This window comes from Nelumbo nucifera, chromosome 5 (assembly GCF_055504915.1).
Source record: "Nelumbo nucifera cultivar China Antique chromosome 5, China Antique-T2T, whole genome shotgun sequence".
Taxonomy (NCBI): Eukaryota; Viridiplantae; Streptophyta; class Magnoliopsida; order Proteales; family Nelumbonaceae; genus Nelumbo; species Nelumbo nucifera.
In genome coordinates, this window is record NC_142653.1 from 37,329,893 (window position 1) to 37,350,658 (window position 20,766).

General features: G+C 37.6%; 2 protein-coding genes across 6 annotated transcripts; one reads left to right on the forward strand and one right to left on the reverse strand.

Moving 5' to 3' along the window:
* Positions 1-3,125: 3,125 nt before the first annotated feature.
* On the forward strand, positions 3,126-6,974 carry LOC148791423 (uncharacterized). The gene is made up of 5 exons (XM_088888173.1): positions 3,126-3,963; positions 4,159-4,296; positions 5,029-5,324; positions 5,743-6,011; positions 6,284-6,974. The coding sequence occupies exons 1-5, from the start codon at positions 3,126-3,128 to the stop codon at positions 6,972-6,974; spliced, it is 2,232 nt and encodes a 743-aa protein (XP_088744299.1).
* Positions 6,975-10,229: 3,255 nt separating this feature from the next.
* Positions 10,230-16,873, reverse strand: LOC104606727 (protein ADP-ribosyltransferase PARP3-like). 5 transcript variants are annotated; one of them, XR_736817.3, is made up of 9 exons: positions 15,448-16,873; positions 14,681-14,800; positions 11,897-12,072; positions 11,456-11,796; positions 11,166-11,359; positions 10,983-11,051; positions 10,853-10,899; positions 10,598-10,689; positions 10,230-10,505 (listed from the first exon to the last, which is right to left on the reverse strand). XR_736817.3 is itself a non-coding variant. In XM_088888865.1 (9 exons), exons 5-9 carry the CDS (start codon positions 11,205-11,207, stop codon positions 10,338-10,340), a joined length of 519 nt encoding a protein of 172 aa, XP_088744991.1. In that variant the 5' UTR covers positions 11,208-11,269; positions 11,456-11,796; positions 11,897-12,072; positions 14,681-14,800; positions 15,448-16,873; the 3' UTR covers positions 10,230-10,337. The 5 variants fall into 5 exon arrangements, 4 of the variants coding, with proteins under 4 accessions (XP_088744991.1, XP_088744992.1, XP_088744990.1 ...); XM_088888865.1 differs by having other exon boundaries at positions 10,752-10,899; positions 11,166-11,269; XM_088888866.1 differs by having other exon boundaries at positions 10,752-10,899.
* Between the last annotated feature and the right edge of the window lie 3,893 nt (positions 16,874-20,766).

The window sequence follows — 20,766 nt, forward strand, 5'->3', positions numbered from 1 at the left end:
TTCTTCTGAGGTTTTTTTTTTTTTGCTTATCTCTTCTTGCTTGTTATCCTTAATTAGCTCCTCTACCCTCTGTAACGTGTTGCTGAGTTCTTGCAAGGTAACTTTCATCTTATTCATATTGTAGTTCAACATGAATTGATTAAACGAAGCAGAGGAGGTAAGGATTGCATTAATTTTGGTCTCATCATCCAATTCAGCACCAAGAGACACCGATTCATTTATGTAACCAATCATATTCATGGTATGGTTGTGGACTGACATACTCTTAGTCATCTTTGTTGTCGTCAACTGTTTGAGGACCATTTGCCTGGTATAACGATTCTGCTTCACAAACATGTCTTTAGACTTTCGAGCATCTCCTTTGTAGTAGAGAGATTTTTATCTTGCTTTTAAAGTGATGCATTGATGGATGTGAGGATGTAACATTTTTCAAGAGAATTCTTATCTTGCTAGTCACTGTATGCTTTTCTTCTATGCTCAAAAGCATCCTCTCCAAGATCTTCAGGTGCATCCTTAGTCATAACCTTTTATAATTTCTTAGGCATAAGGAATGTATTTAGGTTGTGTTTCCAATCTACCTAGTTAGGTCCTTTGAGACTATAGTCGTCAAGCAATTTGTCAAGGGGACTAAGTGTCATTTCTAAGAGAAAGAACATCTAGTCAGTTTACGACCTTAATTCATGTTACCTAAGATGGGATTTTGTTTAAGTTTCACTCTCATTTATTCATCTTTGAGATTTCCCTCGTATCCATAAAAGGAGGCATTTTCACACCTCTAAGAGTGTAAGGAATTACATAGGTGCATAGGGTCAACTATTTTAATTGCACAATTCTGTCACTTCTATGAAGGATACCTCATCCATTCATCTAATGAACTTTCCTTTAGCTTCTATTGTACTAGGGTTCATTGTTATTTTAGGTTAAACCACTTCAATAGCTTAGTGTAAATCCATCACAAAGAAACACTAAAGGTTCCATGAAGAGTCTTCCATTTTAGGATAAACCTCTCCTATCAGTTTTTAATGTTGTGTCATCTTATGAAATGATCTAGGTGCATCCACAATCAAGTAGATACCCCCATTTTAAGATGCGTCTCCACTTAACATTTCAACTCACTATCTCACCAATGATGGAAGGCTTTTAAAGATGACTTCCTAAGTTCATCCCTATATGTAGCATTTATATAATCAGTGAGAAAACATTTAAATTTGCAGTCCCACCTGGTCTAGGGTTAGGTTAACTACGGTAACTCCCACTAGCCATCATAAGACTAGAATCCCTAAGTCCATATGGGTTAAGCGAATTGGATGATCCCTTTGGGAAGAATCTGAAATTGACTTAGTTTGGGAAGGAGATTATTTAATAAACCTTGGAATATGGTTGAGTTGGTTGGACCCCATGGAACAAGCTAGAGTCACCAAAAATCTCACATGGCCAAGCACTTATGGTCATGTTCCATTTAGCATACTAATTATGTAAACACAATCACATAAAACAAGCAATAGAAAGAAGAATTAAATAAAAAGTTGAGGCCTTAGCCCATTTAACACTAAAACGCTATAAGCCCACATAATTAAGTGGCCATGTGACTAATCACATTACTTTTTAACAGTCCAAGTAATGGGCCTTGTTGTAATAAACAATCTGGCCCATACATTAATGCTGTCAACATTGGGTTTACCTTTGCTTTAATGTCCATGAGTTGGGTCAAACGTAGATCAATTGAATTAAGGTTTCAGCACTTCAAACCTCTGATAATAAGTGAATTATTCACAGCAATGGTGTGAATTTGGGCTGGAACAAGTTTCTACTAACACGGCTAGAAATCGGCCATCAAGATGGATAATTCTTAGCCATCGATTTTAGGATTTGATGTGTCGCAACCTTAACCTAATTGTGATAATGTGATTTGAAAAGTTATTTTAATTTGCCGAAAAATATCATTTGAAAAGTTATTTTAATTCGTTGGAATAGTGAGGCAGTAAATACCACTTGTTGCGACTTTGCTAGCTATTTATAAACAGTGAGACTTATGCAAGTTTAGACATTTCTTTATTCTATGGCGGATGATTTAGGGGCTATTTAGCATTGCCGTTGCTTTTTGTTGCCTTATATGACAGTTAGAGAAATAAAAACTGATGTTTCCTCTGGCTCTCCATCCAGAGAGAAATAATTTTCTGATAAATAGATTAATCAAATAAAATTTCAAACTTCATTCTCGAAAATGCCAATATGACACTGAATTGACACCCGTTATCTAATATGGAGCCAAACTGTTATGTGCAGCAATTTTAATTTATTTTAGTTTATTGAGTCTGCCCAAATAATTAGTTGTAATGAGCTAGAGTTGTTATTTCTTTTAGTTTCTATTTTCTAGTGGTTGCTATTTTTCTAGTAGCTATTATTTTCTAGAAGTTGCTATTTTTTGTAGTTGCTAAGTTTGTTGGGCCTGTAAGCTATAAATTCTATTATTTTCGAGCAATGAAGGGAGGAGATGAAAAAAACTTTCAAAGGCTTGTCTTTGAATTCTGTTTCCCAAATTCTTTGATTCTGCTCTTACTTTGCCTTAGCAACATAGCTCAAGGTCGAGGTAGGGGGCGAGGAAGGGGTTGGAAGCGTGCCATCAACCCAGAACATGACAGGTTGGTATCAGAGCCGGTTATGGCTGACGATCAATGACTCCAATGATTTGAAATTCAGGTGGAGAACCTAAGCTCAGGTCAAGAGAGGCTCCTTAAGCAGGGTCCGTCAATAGGAATCGGGACTCCAACTAATGGGGACAATGAACTCCCGATTAGAATTGTTGGAAGAAGGGTCCGTCAATAGGAATCGGGGACCACATGGACAAGGTGGTGCCAGGTACACAGGTGGAATGGTGGTTCCTAAGATTGCAAAGTTTGATTTTCCTCGCTATGATGGCTCGAAAGATCCAACTCTATGGATTTGCTGTGCAGAACAATTCTTTGAATTTCAAGGGACATCATTGGAAGAACAATTCAAATTAGCAACCTATCACTTAGAGAAAGATGCTCAATTGTGGTACTAGCGACACAAAAACCAAGGACACTTGGTTACTTGGGAAGGAATGAAGGCAGGATTACTAGAGAGTTTTGCTGTGATCGAATATGAATATTTCTTTGGAGACCTATGCAAGCTTAAGCGGACGGGGACTGTTTCAGATTATCACTCTGTTTGAGAGACTTCTAGCACGAGCTGGTACTTTGATAGATAAACAAGAAGCTGAGTGTTTTATTAGTGAATTAAAAGATGGGCTAAGGGCTGATGTAAGAGTCCAAAACCCTCAAAATCTGTCCACTGCAATTGGGTTAGCACGTACCTATGAACTCAAGGCCCAGGAAGTGAGGCGCTCCATTAACACAACATTCCATTCTTCAGTTCGCAACTCCAACAACCAATGGAGCAATTCAAACCTGAATGGTTCTAAAAGCACCAATCCAGAAAGGATTTTACCAATCCGAAAATTATCTCCAACCGAACTCCAAAAGCGGCGAGAACAAGGGTTGTGCTACAATTGTGATGAAAAGTATACCATGGGTCATAAATGCAAGAAACTATTCTTCATTGAATTAGAAGAAGATGATGAAGGAACCACAGAAGAAGAGTATGTAGAAGAGACACCGGTTATCTCTTTACATGCCTTGGCTGGGGTTCAATCCCCACAAACCATGCGGGTCCACTCACAAATTGGTAAGACACCATTAACGATTTTAATTGATTCTGGTTCCACTCACAATTTTTTGCATCATAAATTTGCCAAAATCAGCGGACTCAAGCCGGAAAGAAGCTACTTGTTTAACGTGGTGGTCACTAATGGGGAAAGGTTGTCAATTCTGGGACGTTGTAATGGAGTAAAACTATCCTTGCAAGGCATTCAAATTGAGGTAGATTTTTTCTTGCTTCCTTTAGAAGGTTGTGATGCTGTTCTAGGTGTGCAGTGGTTGGGTAATCTTGGCCCAATATGGGATTTTGGAAGGATGCAGATGCAATTCACTCTAGCTGGGTGAAAGGTGCTGCTACAAGGTTCAACATCCTCAGAACTTCAAGCTCTCGAAGGTGAAACTGTTCCTAGAACATTGAGGCAAAGTGATGGTAGGGGAATTATCTTATAGCTTTGTGCAATCCAGCATGATCATGCAGATCGTGAGGAGTTACTGCCTGAAACAATGGGGCCTTTACTCATTGAGTTCAGCGATCTATTCGAAGCACCTATGGGACTACCACCTCCGCGTTCTCATGATCACAGAATTCCTCTCCAGCCAGGAGCAGGACTAACTTGTGTACGCCCGTAACGGTACCCGCATTTCCAGAAACAAGAGATTGAGCGCTTGGTGGAGGAGATGCTATCACAAGGTATAATTCGTCCTAGTCAAAGCCCATTCTCCTCTCCGGTACTTTTAGTGCGGAAACACGATGGGAGTTGGAGGTTTTGTGTGGACTATCGAGCACTAAACTGGGTGACAGTCAAAGATAAGTTCCCAATTCCTGTTATAGATGAATTATTGGATGAGCTACACAGCGCCAAATTCTTCACCAAACTAGATCTCAGATCCGGGTACTTCCAAATACGAATGGATCTTCTTGATGTACATAAAATAGCCTTCCGAACTCACCATGGGCACTTCGAATTTCTGGTAATGCCTTTCGGCCTCTCTAACGCCCCATCTACATTTCAATCACTTATGAATGAAATTTTTAAGGCTCATCTAAGGAAATTCATCTTGGTATTATTTGATGACATTCTAATTTATAGCAACACATGGGTTGAACATCTGAAACATGTTAGAATTACCTTTTCTATTCTACGAGTTCATCATCTTGCAGTCAAGAAAGAAAAATGTTAGTTCGGGCAGACCCAAATCAAATATTTGGGGCATATTATTTGTCAAGACGGTGTGAAGGTGGATCCAGAAAAAATAAAGGCAATGGTGGAATGGCCAAAACCAGCAACCATCAAAGTTTTGAGGGGATTTTTAGGATTAATGGGCTATTGTCGAAAGTTTATTGCAGGTTATGGCAGAATTGCAGCTCCCTTGACTGACATGTTGCGAAAAAATGCCTTTTCTTGGTCCCAAAAGGCAGAAGAGGCATTTGAATTATTGAAACAAACCATGATGCAAGCTCCAGTTTTAGCCTTTCCAAATTTCCAGCTCTCATTTGTGGTGGAATGTGATGCATCGGGGAATGGATTAGGGGCTGTCCTAATGCAAGAACAAAAACCTATTGCTTACTTCAGCACCGCCTTGAAGGGAAAACACCTTTTGTTGTCCACTTATGAAAAGGAACTTATGGCACTGGTTCTTACAGTAAAAAAATGACGACCTTACTTGCTTGGACGTCACTTTGTGGTTCGAACTGATCAGCGCAGCCTCAAATTTCTTTGGGAGCAACGAATAATGACAGAACCACAACAAAAATGGCTGCTCAAATTAATGGGTTATGACTTCTCCATCGAATACAAAAAGGGTAAGAATAATATGAAAGCAGATGCTCTATGAAGAAGAGAAACACAAGGGGGAGTTCAATGCAGTTTCTAGCCCTCTTCCTCAATGGCTGGAGTCCATCAAGGGCGAGAACCAGTCACACCTGGAGCTGCAACGAATTTATCACTTACACGAGCAAGGAGAAACTATTGGACCATGGGAAAATCGACATGGCGTAATGTTCTTTAAGGGACGTATCTATCTTCCATCAAACTCAGAACTCATTCCAATCATTTTTTAGGAAATTCATGGCGTTGAGCATGAGGGTCTTTACAAAACTCTTCATCGCGTAAAGGCGATATTCTATTGGGGGCAGATAAGGAAAGTTGTACTGGATTACATCAAGCAATGTAGTGTACGTCAACGCCATAAGATAGATCATCAAAAGCTGGTAGGACTTCTCCAATCATTACCTATTCCTACACAGGTATGGGCAGACATCTCTATGGATTTTATTGATGGCCTACCCCCATCTAAGGGGAAGACAGTCCTCTTTGTGGTGGTAGATCGGTTGTCCAAATATGCACACTTTATCCCAATGTCTCACCCATACACTGCACCAAAAGTGGCTCAAATATTCTTTGAAAATGTGTTCAAACTCCATGGCATGCTGAGTTCAATAGTATGTGATCGGGACTCCACTTTTATAAGTGCTTTTTGGAAAGAGCTTTTCAAATTGCAGGGGACTAGCTTCAATTTCAGCTCCTCTTATCACCCCCGAAAGATAGCCAAACGGAGGCAGTAAATTGGACTCTTGAGATGTACCTGCATTGCTTTACTAGTTCAAGACCAAAGGAGTGGGTTCAATGGGTTCCTTGGGCCGAGTTCTGTTACAACACTAGCCTACATGCTTCTACTCGCAAAACTCCCTTTGAAGTGGTGTATGGAAGGGAGCCCCCCAATTTGCTTTCCTATGTTCCGGGTACACCAAAGGTCGGGGCTGTAGATGACATACTCCAAGCAAGAGATCAAGTTGTGAAAGACCTAAGAGGCCAGCTCCAACAAGCACAAGCTAGAATGAAGACTGCTTATGACCAAGGAAGAGTCGAGAGAGAATTTGACGTGGGTGATTGGGTATATCTCAGACTACAACCTTATCGGCAAACTTTGTTGGCATTGAGAAGATCACATAAACTCTCCCCACGATTTTATGGGCCATACCGTGTGCTGGAACGAATTGGGTCGGTGGCTTATCGGCTTGATCTTCCGCCAGGAAGTAAGATTCACCCAGTTTTCCATGTATCACTCCTAAAGAAACAACTGGGTACAACTGATAAAATTGATTCTTCTCTTCCATTAGTATCAGAAACACCAGGTCACCTGCAACCTCAGCCTATAGCAGTTCTAAACTCTCGAGGCAAAGGGCATAAACTTGAATTACTTATACAGTGGCAGGGGCTTCCAACAATCGATGCTACTTGGGAGGATGAGTATAAACTTCGAGAGAAATTCCCAGACTTTATGTGTCCTTGAGGACAAGGACGTTTTCACGGGGAAATGATTGTCATGTGCAGCAATTTTGATTTATTTTAGTTTATTGAGTCAGCCCAAATAATTAGTTGTAGTGAGCTAGAGTTGCTATTTCTTTTAGTTTCTATTTTCTAGCAGTTGCTATTTTCTAGTAGCTGCTATTTTCTAGAAGTTGCTATTTCTTTTAGTTTCTATTTTCGAGTAGCTGCTATTTTCTAGAAGTTGCTATTTTTTTGTAGTTGGTATCTTTTAGTAGTTGCTAAGTTTGTTGGGCCTATAAGCTATAAATTCTATTATTTTCGAGCAATGAAGGGAGGAGATGAAAAAAATTTCAAAGGCTTGTCTTTGAATTCTGTTTCCCAAATTCTTTGATTCTGCTCTTACTTTGCCTTAGCAACATAGCTCGAGGTCGAGGTAGGGGGCGAGGAAGGGGTTGGGAGCGTGCCATCAACCCAGAATGTGACACAAACACCATCTTAAATACAAGGTCTTAGCCATTAATACCGAGTATGGACCCGAACTGGGCTCACATAACTTGTGTCCAAAACTTGTTTATGGTTGCTTCTTTGAAGACGTTAAATGTCAGAAATAAAGAGGGTGTTTGGAATTAAATAAATACTATAACATAGGTGTCACTTCAGCATTTCCCCCCATTTGTAAAAGTAGGCTTTGGTTTATGTGCACATCTAGCGTTTGGAGAAACTTCATTTTAACACTTTCTCCAATAGGTTCATTATTGCTTTTCTCAATTTTCTAAACAAATCAAATATAAAACATTTAGTCAATAAACATCCACAGTTCCAAACACATACAAAACCTATTCTGAAATGTATACTTGAACTGAGGAACCCCACCTTTTAGTATGACTATAACACACGTTAAGCGACTTCTAACCATTTGAACAAATTAATTAATAATAAAACAAACTTTTTTACCCTGTTACTCCTCACTTTTGTAAGAAATCGGATTTGGTCCTCACAAGCTCACCCTTGCAGCCTTGCATTGGAAATATCTTCCCATGAGAAAAAGCGTACAAATAGGGAGATATTCCCAATGCATGGCTGTGGTCTTGTGAGCACTGAAGCCGATGTCCTTTTGTAATCCAAATTTCATGCTCACTTTTTCTATTCACGTCCTTACCCACAATACACTACATCGACACATCTCACAATACAAATACAAGATGCAATTCAAGGCAAGTGGAGAATTGTGGAGAAGTGTGGGTAGAAAATTGTGGGCAGGAAACCACTGTTGTCGAGTTGAATCTTAAGTCTTAGCTTGGAAGGAGTACAAATACACATATGTAGAATGCAAAACCTTGTATTTTATATTATTTTGCAAGGAAAATTTTCAATTAGTACCCTGTACTTTGGGCCTACCGCCACTTTGGTCTCCCAACTTTAAAATGTGACAATTCAATACTTTAACTTTTAAAATGTATCAATTCAATACCTATCATTAACCAGCTGTTAAATGCATTTGAAAAAGACACAAATGCCCTTCGAGTGTCATCTAATTTTCTTTATCAACCATCCAAACATTGACAAAAAATTAACAGCCCTAAATCCTTGACTCTTTTATTTAAGAAAGTTAGGGTCCAAAACGCTTATTGAGATATGACCCCAACTTTCTTGAATAAAAGAAACAGGGATTTGAGATTGTTAATGTTTGAATGGTTGATAAAGAAGATTAGATGACACTTGAAGGGCATTTATATCTTTTTCAAATGCCATTTAACGGCTAGTTAACAGTTGATTAATGGTAGATACTGGATTGACATGTACATATCGAAAATGCTCATTGAGTAATGGCACTAAGCCCATTACAGGATACTAATCAGAAATTTTCCCTATTTTATATTTATCAGTATTGTACATATTTGTATTTTTACTTTCTAAATTAAGCCTCCGAAACAATCTTTGGTTCAATAAGAAAGTACATTTTTCTTTTTATAGAGAGATGCTGAGTTAGAAAAGTCTGCCTGCACAATCTGCCCACAGAATTGATCTTAAATGAAGCCGGTGCACGTATTCTATATTATATACTACATTATTAGACTGTTTGATCTGGTAGTTGGCTGGTTATGACGATACCCACATGGTATTTCCTAGCTAGTTTCCTTCTTTTGGTTAGACTATGTAGCAATACTGTCTCGTATATTTTATAGTCTAAATCTCATGCTCATACGACGCATACAAATCCAACGGTCTGATAGGCCCTTTTATTAGACAAGTAGGCGAAACTAACCTAGACATTCTGAGAGTCTGGGCTATCTATATTACTCCATGGAAAGAAAGAAGTCGCAGTTGATTTGAAGCTGATCATCACGCTGAGAAAGGCTAGAGGTAGGCTGATTCAGCCCACAGAATCGAATTATTTGTTGTGAGTTGTGACAAACAGCCACGCAGGCCAACACGGAACTGTTCAAGGTGGTTGATGGTCGGCAACTAATCTTGTACATATAAATATACGTGCATGCCCCAAGGTATTACAGCCAGTCAGCCATGGATTCTCCCAGCACAGACTACAGAGTAAGCGGAGCATCGATACTTCCAACAGATGAAAGGTCAGAGAATACAGAAGTCGACGATGATCTCTTTGAGATCGACTTGGAAGTGGTTAACAATCTCCCACCACCTTTCTATTGGGAGAGCAACTCCACTGCAACGGATTGCGTACTCCTTGCCAATTGCCTTCTACCAATCTCGGACGTCTCCGGCGCTGTTCCGGTTGCCTCAACTTGGAGGCAACCACCGCCCGTTTTGTGCCAGCTGAGCTTCTCGCATTCCCCGTCAAGGGCTTTGTGTGCCTCTCGGACGACCAGCTGAAACACTCCCGACTGCAATACACTAACCAATTGAGAGACACCAAACCACCATGCACCGGCCTAGAAAGAAGATGGAGACAAGACCAGGAAAAGACTAAGGCAGAAGGCAGAAGCCAAACGGCAGCTCCTTCCCCACTTTGACACAAGAATCTAATGTATGATAAGTTGCAGAAAGTTGTTTAGCATTATTTCCAGCAAATCCTTTCCCGAACTTGTACTTTAATTTCCAGCTCTTGAAATCTCGCTAACCCACATAACTCCTCCCGTTCTGATCTTCGTTTCCCCATAAAAATAAAAGCAAATGTGGAAGAAACTGCAGTTATATGAGCGCTACGAGTCACTGATGTTTTTTGTGCGAAGTGGACCGAAGTCCCTCACAAGAGAAATGGATCAAAAGCACCTCGCAGTGTTCAAGAAAGAGACAAGAGAGATGGAGGAGAGGAACCTGGCTAGATCTTTTGACTGTTTCAAAAAGTTACAGAGTTCTTGTAAACTTTACAAAAAACATGCACAGGTTTGCTGCTTGCTGCTACCCAAGCCTACCTATGAGAAGGAAACAAGGAACAGGGCAAAAAAGGCATATATGTACATTCCCTTCTCCTCGCTCTATCTTTCCTTTTCTTGGGATCTCCATTTCTGCATCTTCCGGTCATTCTTCTGTATCTATTCTCCTCGTATCTGACAGCCACCAAGAACCTTATGCATACCTGCAAACTCAATACTAAGTTATTATCCTTCTTATCTTTTCTGGGTATAAACAGAAATGGCTGATTTAACTTCTCTGAATCAGTGTCTGTACCTGTTTTGGATCGTAGACAGCGTACTCGTTGAATTCAAGGGGTTTCTTCCTTCCTAAAGCCTTCACACCTGCCTTCTTCACTTCTTGGTGTCCTGCATATGCAAAATACCAGATGAGATGATCAGGGCAAAGGAATTGCAACTTCCTTGTATACCTCTGGTGGGCTCTTTAACTCGGTCACTTTGTCGCCCAAGGAAGCAATGGCTAAGACCAGGAAGGGATCCTTCTGGTCTGTCAACAGACGTGAATCCATACCTAGCAGCTTCTGCTGCGGCATCAGAACAAATAATCGCCTTGCCAAACTGAAAAAAAAATTGCAATTGTCATCAATAGGAAACGAGTTACACAGGAAAAATTTAGTAAACAAATTTGTGTTAGTACAAACCATATAGCCTGGAACAGGAAGGTAAGAACCCTTTATGCAAGTGCCTGAGTAGATTAGAACTTCCAGTACCTATCAAAGAAAAATGGAAAGCAAATCATGGTATTTAGTTACTTGGCAATGTAGTCCCTCGGTTACTTACCCAGAGATTAAAAATAAAAAACAACAGTAACATATATATCTTACCACACCACAAGAGAACCTTGTTTGGTAATTTGATTTCTTCATAAGAAGGGAAAGCACTTGATTCAACAGCAAAAATGTTTTTAACTGTTACTCCATAACTCGATCTGCAAGTATATAAACCATGAGCCAGTCAGGTCTACTATGAGATGTGAGGCCACATTTATGTCCCGGACAGTCTCTAATGCAGCTGCTGCCTGCAATCTCCAATAGACTTATGAGCTTCTACTAATTATATATACCAGAAGTATCCAATTCTGTACATGGGTAACAGGTTTTCAATTTTCACTTACATTATCTGCAATATCCAGATAGTCCCTGAAGATAAAGCGCCTGGTAGAGTCATGAGCGTAAACCATCTCTGGCTGAAATCTGACGAAACAGCATGAACTTACTGTCCCATCTCCTCTGTTGATTTCACAGTTTCTATGAACTGTAAGAGAGTTTCCTCACCTGAAAAATTAAATGATCCTCCCATTTCTTAGCTGTAAATTTTTAATAGAGTGATTGGAGAAAACAGTGAGTGCAACGGAATAAACGAGAGAATGTGGTCATGCATCTTTTTAAATGGATATCAGAGAGCATTCCCATAGGTAGATCAGGAGAGTCCAATGCCATCTCCATCATGGCATATCTGTTCAAAATGCAAGATTAATTTCAGAGATCCCTTGGATGTAAAAGGGAAAACAAAAACAATAAATTTTGAAAGCCAGAAACAAGAGTTGATACTCTACTTGTAAATCTCCTGGTTGCACATAAAACTTTCATAAAATTTGCCACCAGTGGTTCAAGCTTGCAATGGCTGACTGCGACTCCAAGTTGTCGAAGACCGAGGCCTCCATAACGCACATCAACCCCATCATCCAGTTCAAAATCCAAGAGTATAGTTACACTTCAAAGCCATCCCCACCTGTATTGAGAACATCTTTCGCGCCTCACAGCACATCCCTACCTGTATTGACTATTGAGAACATCTCCCGGGAGATGATGAGACTGCGCCCCACAATGTCCCACAGCACACCTCCGCGTGTATTAGGAACATCTCCCGATGATAATATAAAAAATGATGATATTATCATCTGGAGATGTTCCAATAAACGGCAGGGGTGTATTATGGGACGATGTGGGGCGCAGTCTTGTGGAGTGCTGATTTGAACTCCGGAATGACTCCAACCAGAAAATTTCCTTGCGAAAACATAAGTTTTTCATTCAAGTCTGGCAGGCTTGTATCAAGCTCGAACAGAATGTGGGCCATGCCTGGTACTTAAGCCCGGCCAGATCAGATATATATATGTTGATGACTGTGTGTATGTATACATATTTGTGATTTTGAATATAAATTTAAATTTAAATGTCTATAATATATTTAATTTCATTAGTTTATGTGGACAAGCCGTGATGCCTGGTCTAGCCCACAAAGAATCAGGTCCTGGCATATAATATCAAGCGCATTTTGCAGGCCCGGGCCCAGGCAGCTGGATACATTGTTATGACCATACAAAAACAGGCCCAGCCCATCATTGTCTTTATTATGATCATGCTAATGTTTGGTGCAAGCACTATGTAAGCAGAAATCATCTATCAGTGGCTCTGAACCTTTGGATATACCATAGCAACCAATATAATCCCAGACTGCAAAGCACAGGTTTGTAGCTCTAAATTCCTATTTAAGTTTAAAAATTTACGATCCATAAAATTTTATTTTAGAATTTCCTTAATTATTAATAAATTATAATTTGATTCTTCATGTAATAAATTCCGAGTGTAATATTGCACTAAATTTCTTCTCGACCAGCAGGATTTGGTAATTCCCTAAGGGCAGAATTAATGGTGGTTATACAAGAATAACATAAGGATTTTGGTAACCTCTTGGCTGTGTACAGTAAATGTCGTACCATCGAAATTCGGGTTCTCAGTTAGGCTCCTTAGGCACTGTTTGGTTTGAAGGAAAAGGTAGGAAAGCGAAGGGAAAAACAGAGAAACCAATACAAAATTTGTAAAGATTTCCCTACCTTTTTTTTTCCTTTCCCTACATTTTCCTTCAAATCAAACATAGCCTAAGGGAAGCTCAGTCATTGGGAAGAAGTCTGAATTGCTTAATCAAGCAGATTCCAAGGAGTGGTAATAAGTTGTCTGACAACTTTGCTAAATCAGGAACATCAGAGGAACCTTTAGGTTATGTCCGGGACCTTGCAAAACATTGTAAAGCTATTAAGCAAGACTGATAATTTCTGGTCTCATACTTAAAACTACGTTGGCATTTTTTTCCCCCACAAAGTGGTTGTTTTCATACTTAAAACTACGTTTCAGCCTGAGATTTTAGAAATAGCAGTCTTCAACATGTAAATTTCTTAAAAAAAAAAAAAATACATTAGGGCAAAAACTTACATCTTTTCATCCTTCCTTGTTGGTCTTTGGTGATATTTAGAAATTTAGATACAAATTTCACTGATTTATTGATTTTCAATTTATCCAGGTAGCAACATTTTTTTTAAATATATCAACTGTTAATGGAACAGTTTCTAGGATATCTAATCCAACAAGTTGGTTCACTACATTGCTTTTTTGGGCACTGCATCCAAATATCATTAATATCTAGTTAAAGCAACACATCAGTGTACATATTGCATGAAAGCTGAGGTCAAAGCAATTGCTAAAGCATACCTTGTCAATTTTAATGGTTAGTGTAACTGACTTCATTCTTCAGATGGTGAGACATGAATTTTCTCCATAAGACCGGGTGACACTTCATTTCTATAAGTGTTTTATTTTTGCTTTCTATTAGACCATTTTGTAGAGGTGTATAAAGAGTAGAAAATTGGTGTATTATTCCAAAATTTTTATAGGGATTTTTAATCATTTTGGATTTTACACATATCTTATATTCATCATCTATTTAGTTAGTGCAAGTGATCAAACCAAGTTTATTCATGTTCTTTATGGATTTAAAATTCAGGTGTGTTAATTTATCATTCTATAAAGAAAAAGAATTGACAATATAAACAGAATTCTTATCTTCATTAATGCTTAATTTTAATATTCCATTGCAACCATATCCGTTTTCAACACTACTAGAATTTCTATGTTTAGAGGCACTTGGCCAGAGGCGGTCAATAAAAAACGCCTTTATAATATATCAAAAGAGGTAAAGTTATTTGGGTGTGAGATTGTTGACACATGATAGAGAAGTTAGTACACAAAAGGAGCTCCAGCAAAGAATAATAGCAAAATTCAAAACTTGGAGCTCAAATTGGTTCTTGGGACAATTGAGCCTAACATAGTTCGAGTTGAGTCTAAATTGGTTTAGGACTGGGTAGAACCAGTTCCAAACCATTGATAATTGGGAAAATATATCAGGAACCACAGTCGACCCAATTGGTTCGGGCCTACTAAGTCAGACCCGATCCATTGACAGCCCTAAACATTTCTAATAGATAGATTACAAATAAGTTTCTGTTTTAAAGATCAAGAATCTAAAACAGGATGTGAATAACAAAAATATGCCACTAAGTGGGTACCTCTTCATCCTTCAGAAGATTTCAAAACTCGCATCTAAAAGAGGTTGGGAAACCTTCTCCTCCAAAATAAGTGTCATTATAGATAACATAGCTTGAGGTACACTCTGTAGATGATGTTCCCTGTACACCAACAATTCTTCAACCATTACTAACATGGCTAAAGGATACTTTTCAAAAGCCTGAATAAAAATTAAAAAACAAATGTTGTGAGGCTACAAGGTATGCCATATGGTTGAAAATCTTTCTAAAAGAATTGATTGTCATTGATTTCATATCCAAAGCCATACAACTTTATTGTGATAATTCCACTGCAATTGCACTTTTGAAGGATGCCCAACATCACTCAAGAGCCAAACACATTAGTATACAATATCATTTTATTCATGAAAAGGTGCATGATGGGTCAATAACTATATCTTATATTATCTTAGAAAGCAATTTAGCAGACCCTATGACTAAAGGACTTCCAATTAAATTATTCAAAATGTTAATGATATGAAGTCCATAATGTAATGAATTTATTTAATTAGTGGAGCTTGTTTTGTTAATTGGGCAAATTTCTTATACTATCAGTATTGTTTAGGTAATTGACTAACTATACGCTTACGGTTTAGTTAATTTCTTATACTATCAGTATTGTTTAGGTAATTTCTTATACTATCAGTATTGTCAATAACTATACGCTTAAAGTACACTACGGAAAGAAACAAAATATCGAATTTTTCCTCCTCTATTCTTCAAATTTCAAAAAAAGAAAAAAACCCAACCGATGAATAGTTCTGATCTGAAAGGTATTTCCCATTGTCATATGCCGGTGCTTCTCCCCCAAGGTATTTTCCGTCATTACTGCAGTTGTCGGTTGGGGATGCCAATGTCTCCCTCACTAGGTGCTAGGTTGTGGAACAATGACTGCACCGACCGGGGTTGGGCACTGTGCTGGCAACCAAAAATGACAGAAGAAAGTGCCACCCACTGGCTACTCATGCCGATTAGTCGAGCAAGAAGTCGTGTCAACACTGAGCTCAGAGGAAGAAAAGGAGAGGGTGAATACCAAATGGTCTTTCAATCAGTGAAAACCTTGAATCAGACCCACATTTTACAAGTGGGTCCTCTCTCACAGCGAACTGAAAAAACAATGTTCATCATCTCTTCCAACTCTCGACACAGCGGTGGCGAACCGGCATTATCCCCTCCACCTCCGGCCAGGTCCCTTCCCCGTTCTCTCTCTCTCTCTTTCCCCCTCTTCTTCTTCTCTTTCTCCTTCTTCCTCTTCTTCTCCTTCCTCCATCTTCATCTCTGTTCATCGTCTTCTTGATGGTGAACAAAGAACTACCACCGGCGTCATCATAGCCGAAAATAATGATGGCCACTGCTATTTTGCTTGACGAAGGCGACGAGCCCTTCATTCTCTCTCCCTCTCAGCATAATCGCCATAGGCAACGACGACCACCGGCGAAGGGCTCCCTCCCTCTCTTTCTCTCTTCGTCCCCTTCATTCTCCCCCCTACTCCCTTCGTTCTTTCTCCTTCTTGCCCCTGTTTCATCACCGCCACTGTTGCAGCAACGGCGAACCCCTCCACATTCGACCTCTCTCTCCCTCGAGAAAAATAGGGCTTTGCCTGGATTCGACAGTTGCGACAGTTGGAAGGATTTCTGGAGAGATCCTTTTTGTTGGAGAAGTCACCGGGCATGGCTGCCACCGCCTGCAACAACGATAGTGCTCAGTCTCTGAGAAAAACAACAGTGTGGGCTACGAAAATATTTACACCCAAAGATGGTCTAAGCGGAGACCCGTTACAACTCTCTCTCCCTCTCCCTCTCACGCCTATTTCATCACCCTACAGTGGTGGACCTCTCCAATAGTGGCGGCGCTCTAGTATTACTGCACGTCTGGGGGTGGAACACTACTGTCTTCACCGTCTCCATCTCCAGCCTCTCTCTCTCTCTCTTCTCCATCCCTTCTATTCTCTCTCCCCTATTTCGTCACTACCCAGTGGAACCCTCCACCGGCCTCTCTCACTCCAACACACCCAAGGCCAAGCTCTGAATTCCTCCCGCCTCCTCAAACTCTTCCAACAGATCCCGCCTCACCTTGGATGGAGTCGCCGAGCTGGGGGTTGCAGGTCTGAAAGGGCGATTAGAAAATATACGGTGGTAACCAGATACATGGCATGTTCGATCACTAATCTCTCATTTCGTTATAGGTTCTTATTGAACAATAAAGACATTTTAGGAATTTTAAAATAATTAGAACTCACGTGACATCACATATGAATATGAATGAAGTGTGACAGAAAATCAATCAGAAGGGACATTTTAGATAATTGTCAAAAAATTTAAGAGTACTTTAAGACAATAACTAAATAGTAAGGGTGGAATTATTAAGGGTGAAATTAACTAAACAGTAGGGATAGTTTAAGGAAATTGCCCTTTGTAAATTCATTGTATCGATCCAAACTTTGTTGTACACATTTGATTCGCGTAGCTGATTACTGCTAGTTGTTCTTCATCATCTAGATGATGCACTTAAGTATACAAAATATACCATTATGGTTAGTTGACCATTACTAGGGTCTCAGAAGGTAATTTCGCAAATTCATTGTATTGATTAGACCTATTCAGTATTCACGAGCCAGGCCGGGCTTTGCCTCTTTATCAACAGATAATGTCTAGGCCCGAGCCCGAGACCAAAGCCCGATATGCACATAAAATGTCCTATTTTTGTTGTAATTTAGTAAACTAATATTATATTAATTTGGTAATAATTTAATAAATTAATTCATATTTCCTAAATAGTAAATTAATATTTGATAATAGCTTTATAAAGAAATACATAATATATATTTATTATATATAAATAATATATATTTCTATTATATGTAATAGTATCAGGCTAGGCTTATTTGAGAAAGCCCGAGCCTGGCCTGAAAAATAATCGGGCCTGGTATTTAAAGCCCGAGCTCAAGCCCGTGGCCTTGAAATTTTGTCCAAGCCCGAAAAATATCAGGTCGGGCCAGCCTGTTGGGCTACCCGAGCCTAATAATTAAGCGCATCATTAACTTTTATTCAATTTAATGTCCACAACGAATTCAAATAAATAACATATATTATATTTAATCACCCCAAATATAAATTAAGAAGATTAATATTCTATAAATTAATAGAACAAATAATCTATAAATCTATATTTATATTAAAAAATGATTTTTAATCTCAAGAAATTTATACAAATAAAAATACTAATAATGAAGTAATTATCTTATACTTAAAATATATAAAATTGAAGAAGATATGTATCTTAAAAATTTTCTATTTTTTAATTTGTATTAAATAACAATATTGTATTTATTATGTACAAAAATAAAAATATTATTTACAAATTATTTGAGAATATAATATAAATTTAATCTATCAAGTCCACTAATCTACATTTATATAAAGTATTGTTAACTTAAGAAAATAAAAATATTAATAATGGAATAATTATTTTAGTAATTAAAAATTATGAATTTACATATGATATGTATCTTGAAAGTTTGAATAGATTCGATATATTTTAAGATTATATATTTTTGTAAATTATCAATTGATATTTTAATTTACATTTTGTAATAACATATTTATTGTTTTCAAAAAAAATATCATTTACCAAACAATTGAGAATTAAATTTTTAGTTGACCTTTTTGTTAATGTTAAAAATTAAAAAAAAAGATAAATATAAAATAATTAATATAATAATTCAAATATAATAGTTGCATATTTTTTTGCCTTGGACTTTAATAGAAAATAAAATAATATTGGCTATGCTTGTATTAATTTGTAAATTAAATATATATAATATATCTCTTGGGCTCTTGATTAATGTATTATCAATAAAGTTGTATGATATCTATGCATCCTACCATAATAATTGTAATGTATTTTTTCATATATATCATTAAAATATACATTTTTATGTATTTATACACTATTTGTAGTTATTTTGACATTTAGTTTAGTGGTATTAATATATTTATGGAATTTGTACGCATTTTCCTAGTGTCTCTAAGCGTTTCCATATCTTACGTCTGTATCCATGTGTTTTCAAAGCATATCCGTATCCAATCTGTCCAATACAATACCCAATACTAATAATTTAATCCTTGTCCTATTATGCCAAATTTATACTTTATGACTTGGGGATGGTGATTTTGTAAATACTTTGACATGAACATAAATTTGTGCTTGCATTAAATTAAAAAGATCATCTCTTCTTGCTCAAATCAAGGTTTAAAGTATAGAGTATCAACCTGTATCGACTGATGCGTATCGTACCGGTGGCTTTCCGATATTGCCCTTATAGGGGTTGTATCAGGTCAGCCACTGGTTCAGAGGGTAGCCGGGCCTTAAACCGGCCCCTCTGAACCGGTTCCAAAAAAATGTAAAACTAGAAAAAAAGCACCGACACAGGCCAATACGCCTTACCAGCATATCGGCCAATGTCGATACTTTGAACATTGGCTCAAATATTTATTGAAGTCATTAAAACCAATTATTGACATCCTTGCTTTGGACCTATAAAAAAATTGAATCCATAGAACAACAGACCAAGTGGGAGATTTATTAGACTAACAACGTAGTTGGTCACGTTGTTGGAGATTTAATGCATTTATTGGACTATTAGAGAACTGAAGTCTGGAAACGTTTAGAGACATCAGGGTCTTTGATGGGTGGACCTTTTAATTGCCCCAAGAACACGTATACATAGAGACGGTCACCACTCGAGGAAGCTGCCATTTCAATCCTTTTCCCATCTTCTTGGAGTCTTAGAGTCGAGTGGAGAGTCATCTGAGAGACCAACACGGGTCAAGGCTGAGTTTTCTAGTTGAGAATAGAAAAATGGAAGGTATGATCTAATTCTCATATAGATTTATGTATATTCTTGTTTAATGACGATTTTTAAATTTTAAGCCAACCTGCGTCTAAAAGACTTCAGAGCACACCAAGTCACCAATACAAGCTCTACTTGATCTGATTTTTACATGGAATTAGGATTTACAACTCACATAGCACGCCTCACACCAACCTTACAGTATATTACAGCCATTCATTGGGAGCATGTCTCATGAATAATAACTTATAAATGCAGAGATTCTCTAGATGTGCTGCTTCAAGTGCTGTGAGGAATAAATCCGAACTCACTTAATTGCCCATTATTTAACCCAAAAAAGGGAAATAGTCTAAAATTCACCATGAGTTTTCAACATTTTTGTTAAACTCACCACAACTTTTCAAAATGTCTAAAACTCACCATGTCAGTAAGTTTTTATTTTCCAAAACTCACCTTCCGTTAGTGCACCGTTAATGCTTCTTAACAAATTTTCATGATCAAATTACCCTTGAATGGTGAGTTAGAGGAAAAAGAGTGCACTGTTATCCAATCTTTATATTTTTCAAGTTTTTTTTTGTCTTTTTCAGTTTTTAATTTTCTTGTTTTTTTTACATTTTTAGTGTTTTGTTATAATTTACAATGTTTTTTATATTTTTTTTACATTTTTCTATTTTCTATGATCTATAAATTTTCTTGTATTTTTTGTTATTTATTTGCAATTTTTTGTGTTTTTCTATATTTTTTGTTGTTTCTTTCTACAATTTTTATTTTCTGATTTTGTTTTTCAATTTCTATAGTTTCTATAATTTAAAAATATTTTTTTATTTTGTTTGCAATTTCTATAACTTTTTATACTTTTTGTAATTTCTGTGTTTTTATGTGTTTTATATTTGAAAATATTTTTTGAACTTTTTCCTTTTTTTCATGTCTTAATATTAAAATATATGTATGTATTTTATATTTTCTGTGAAGGTTAAAATTATAATATATTAACACCCCTTAGTCTGTTTAACGTCAAGTTAGTGGCATGGTGAATTTAGACATTTTGAGAAGTTGTGGTGACTTTAAGGGGTCATTCTTTTTTCAGATTTTGAGAGGGGGGAGGGGGGGGGGGGAAAGCTGGTCAATGGGATTTTGGTTCCCATTAACCAAGAATCCCATGTTCTTTTTTCAGATTTATGTGAGGATCAGGGAAAGTTTATTTTTCTCGGTATCA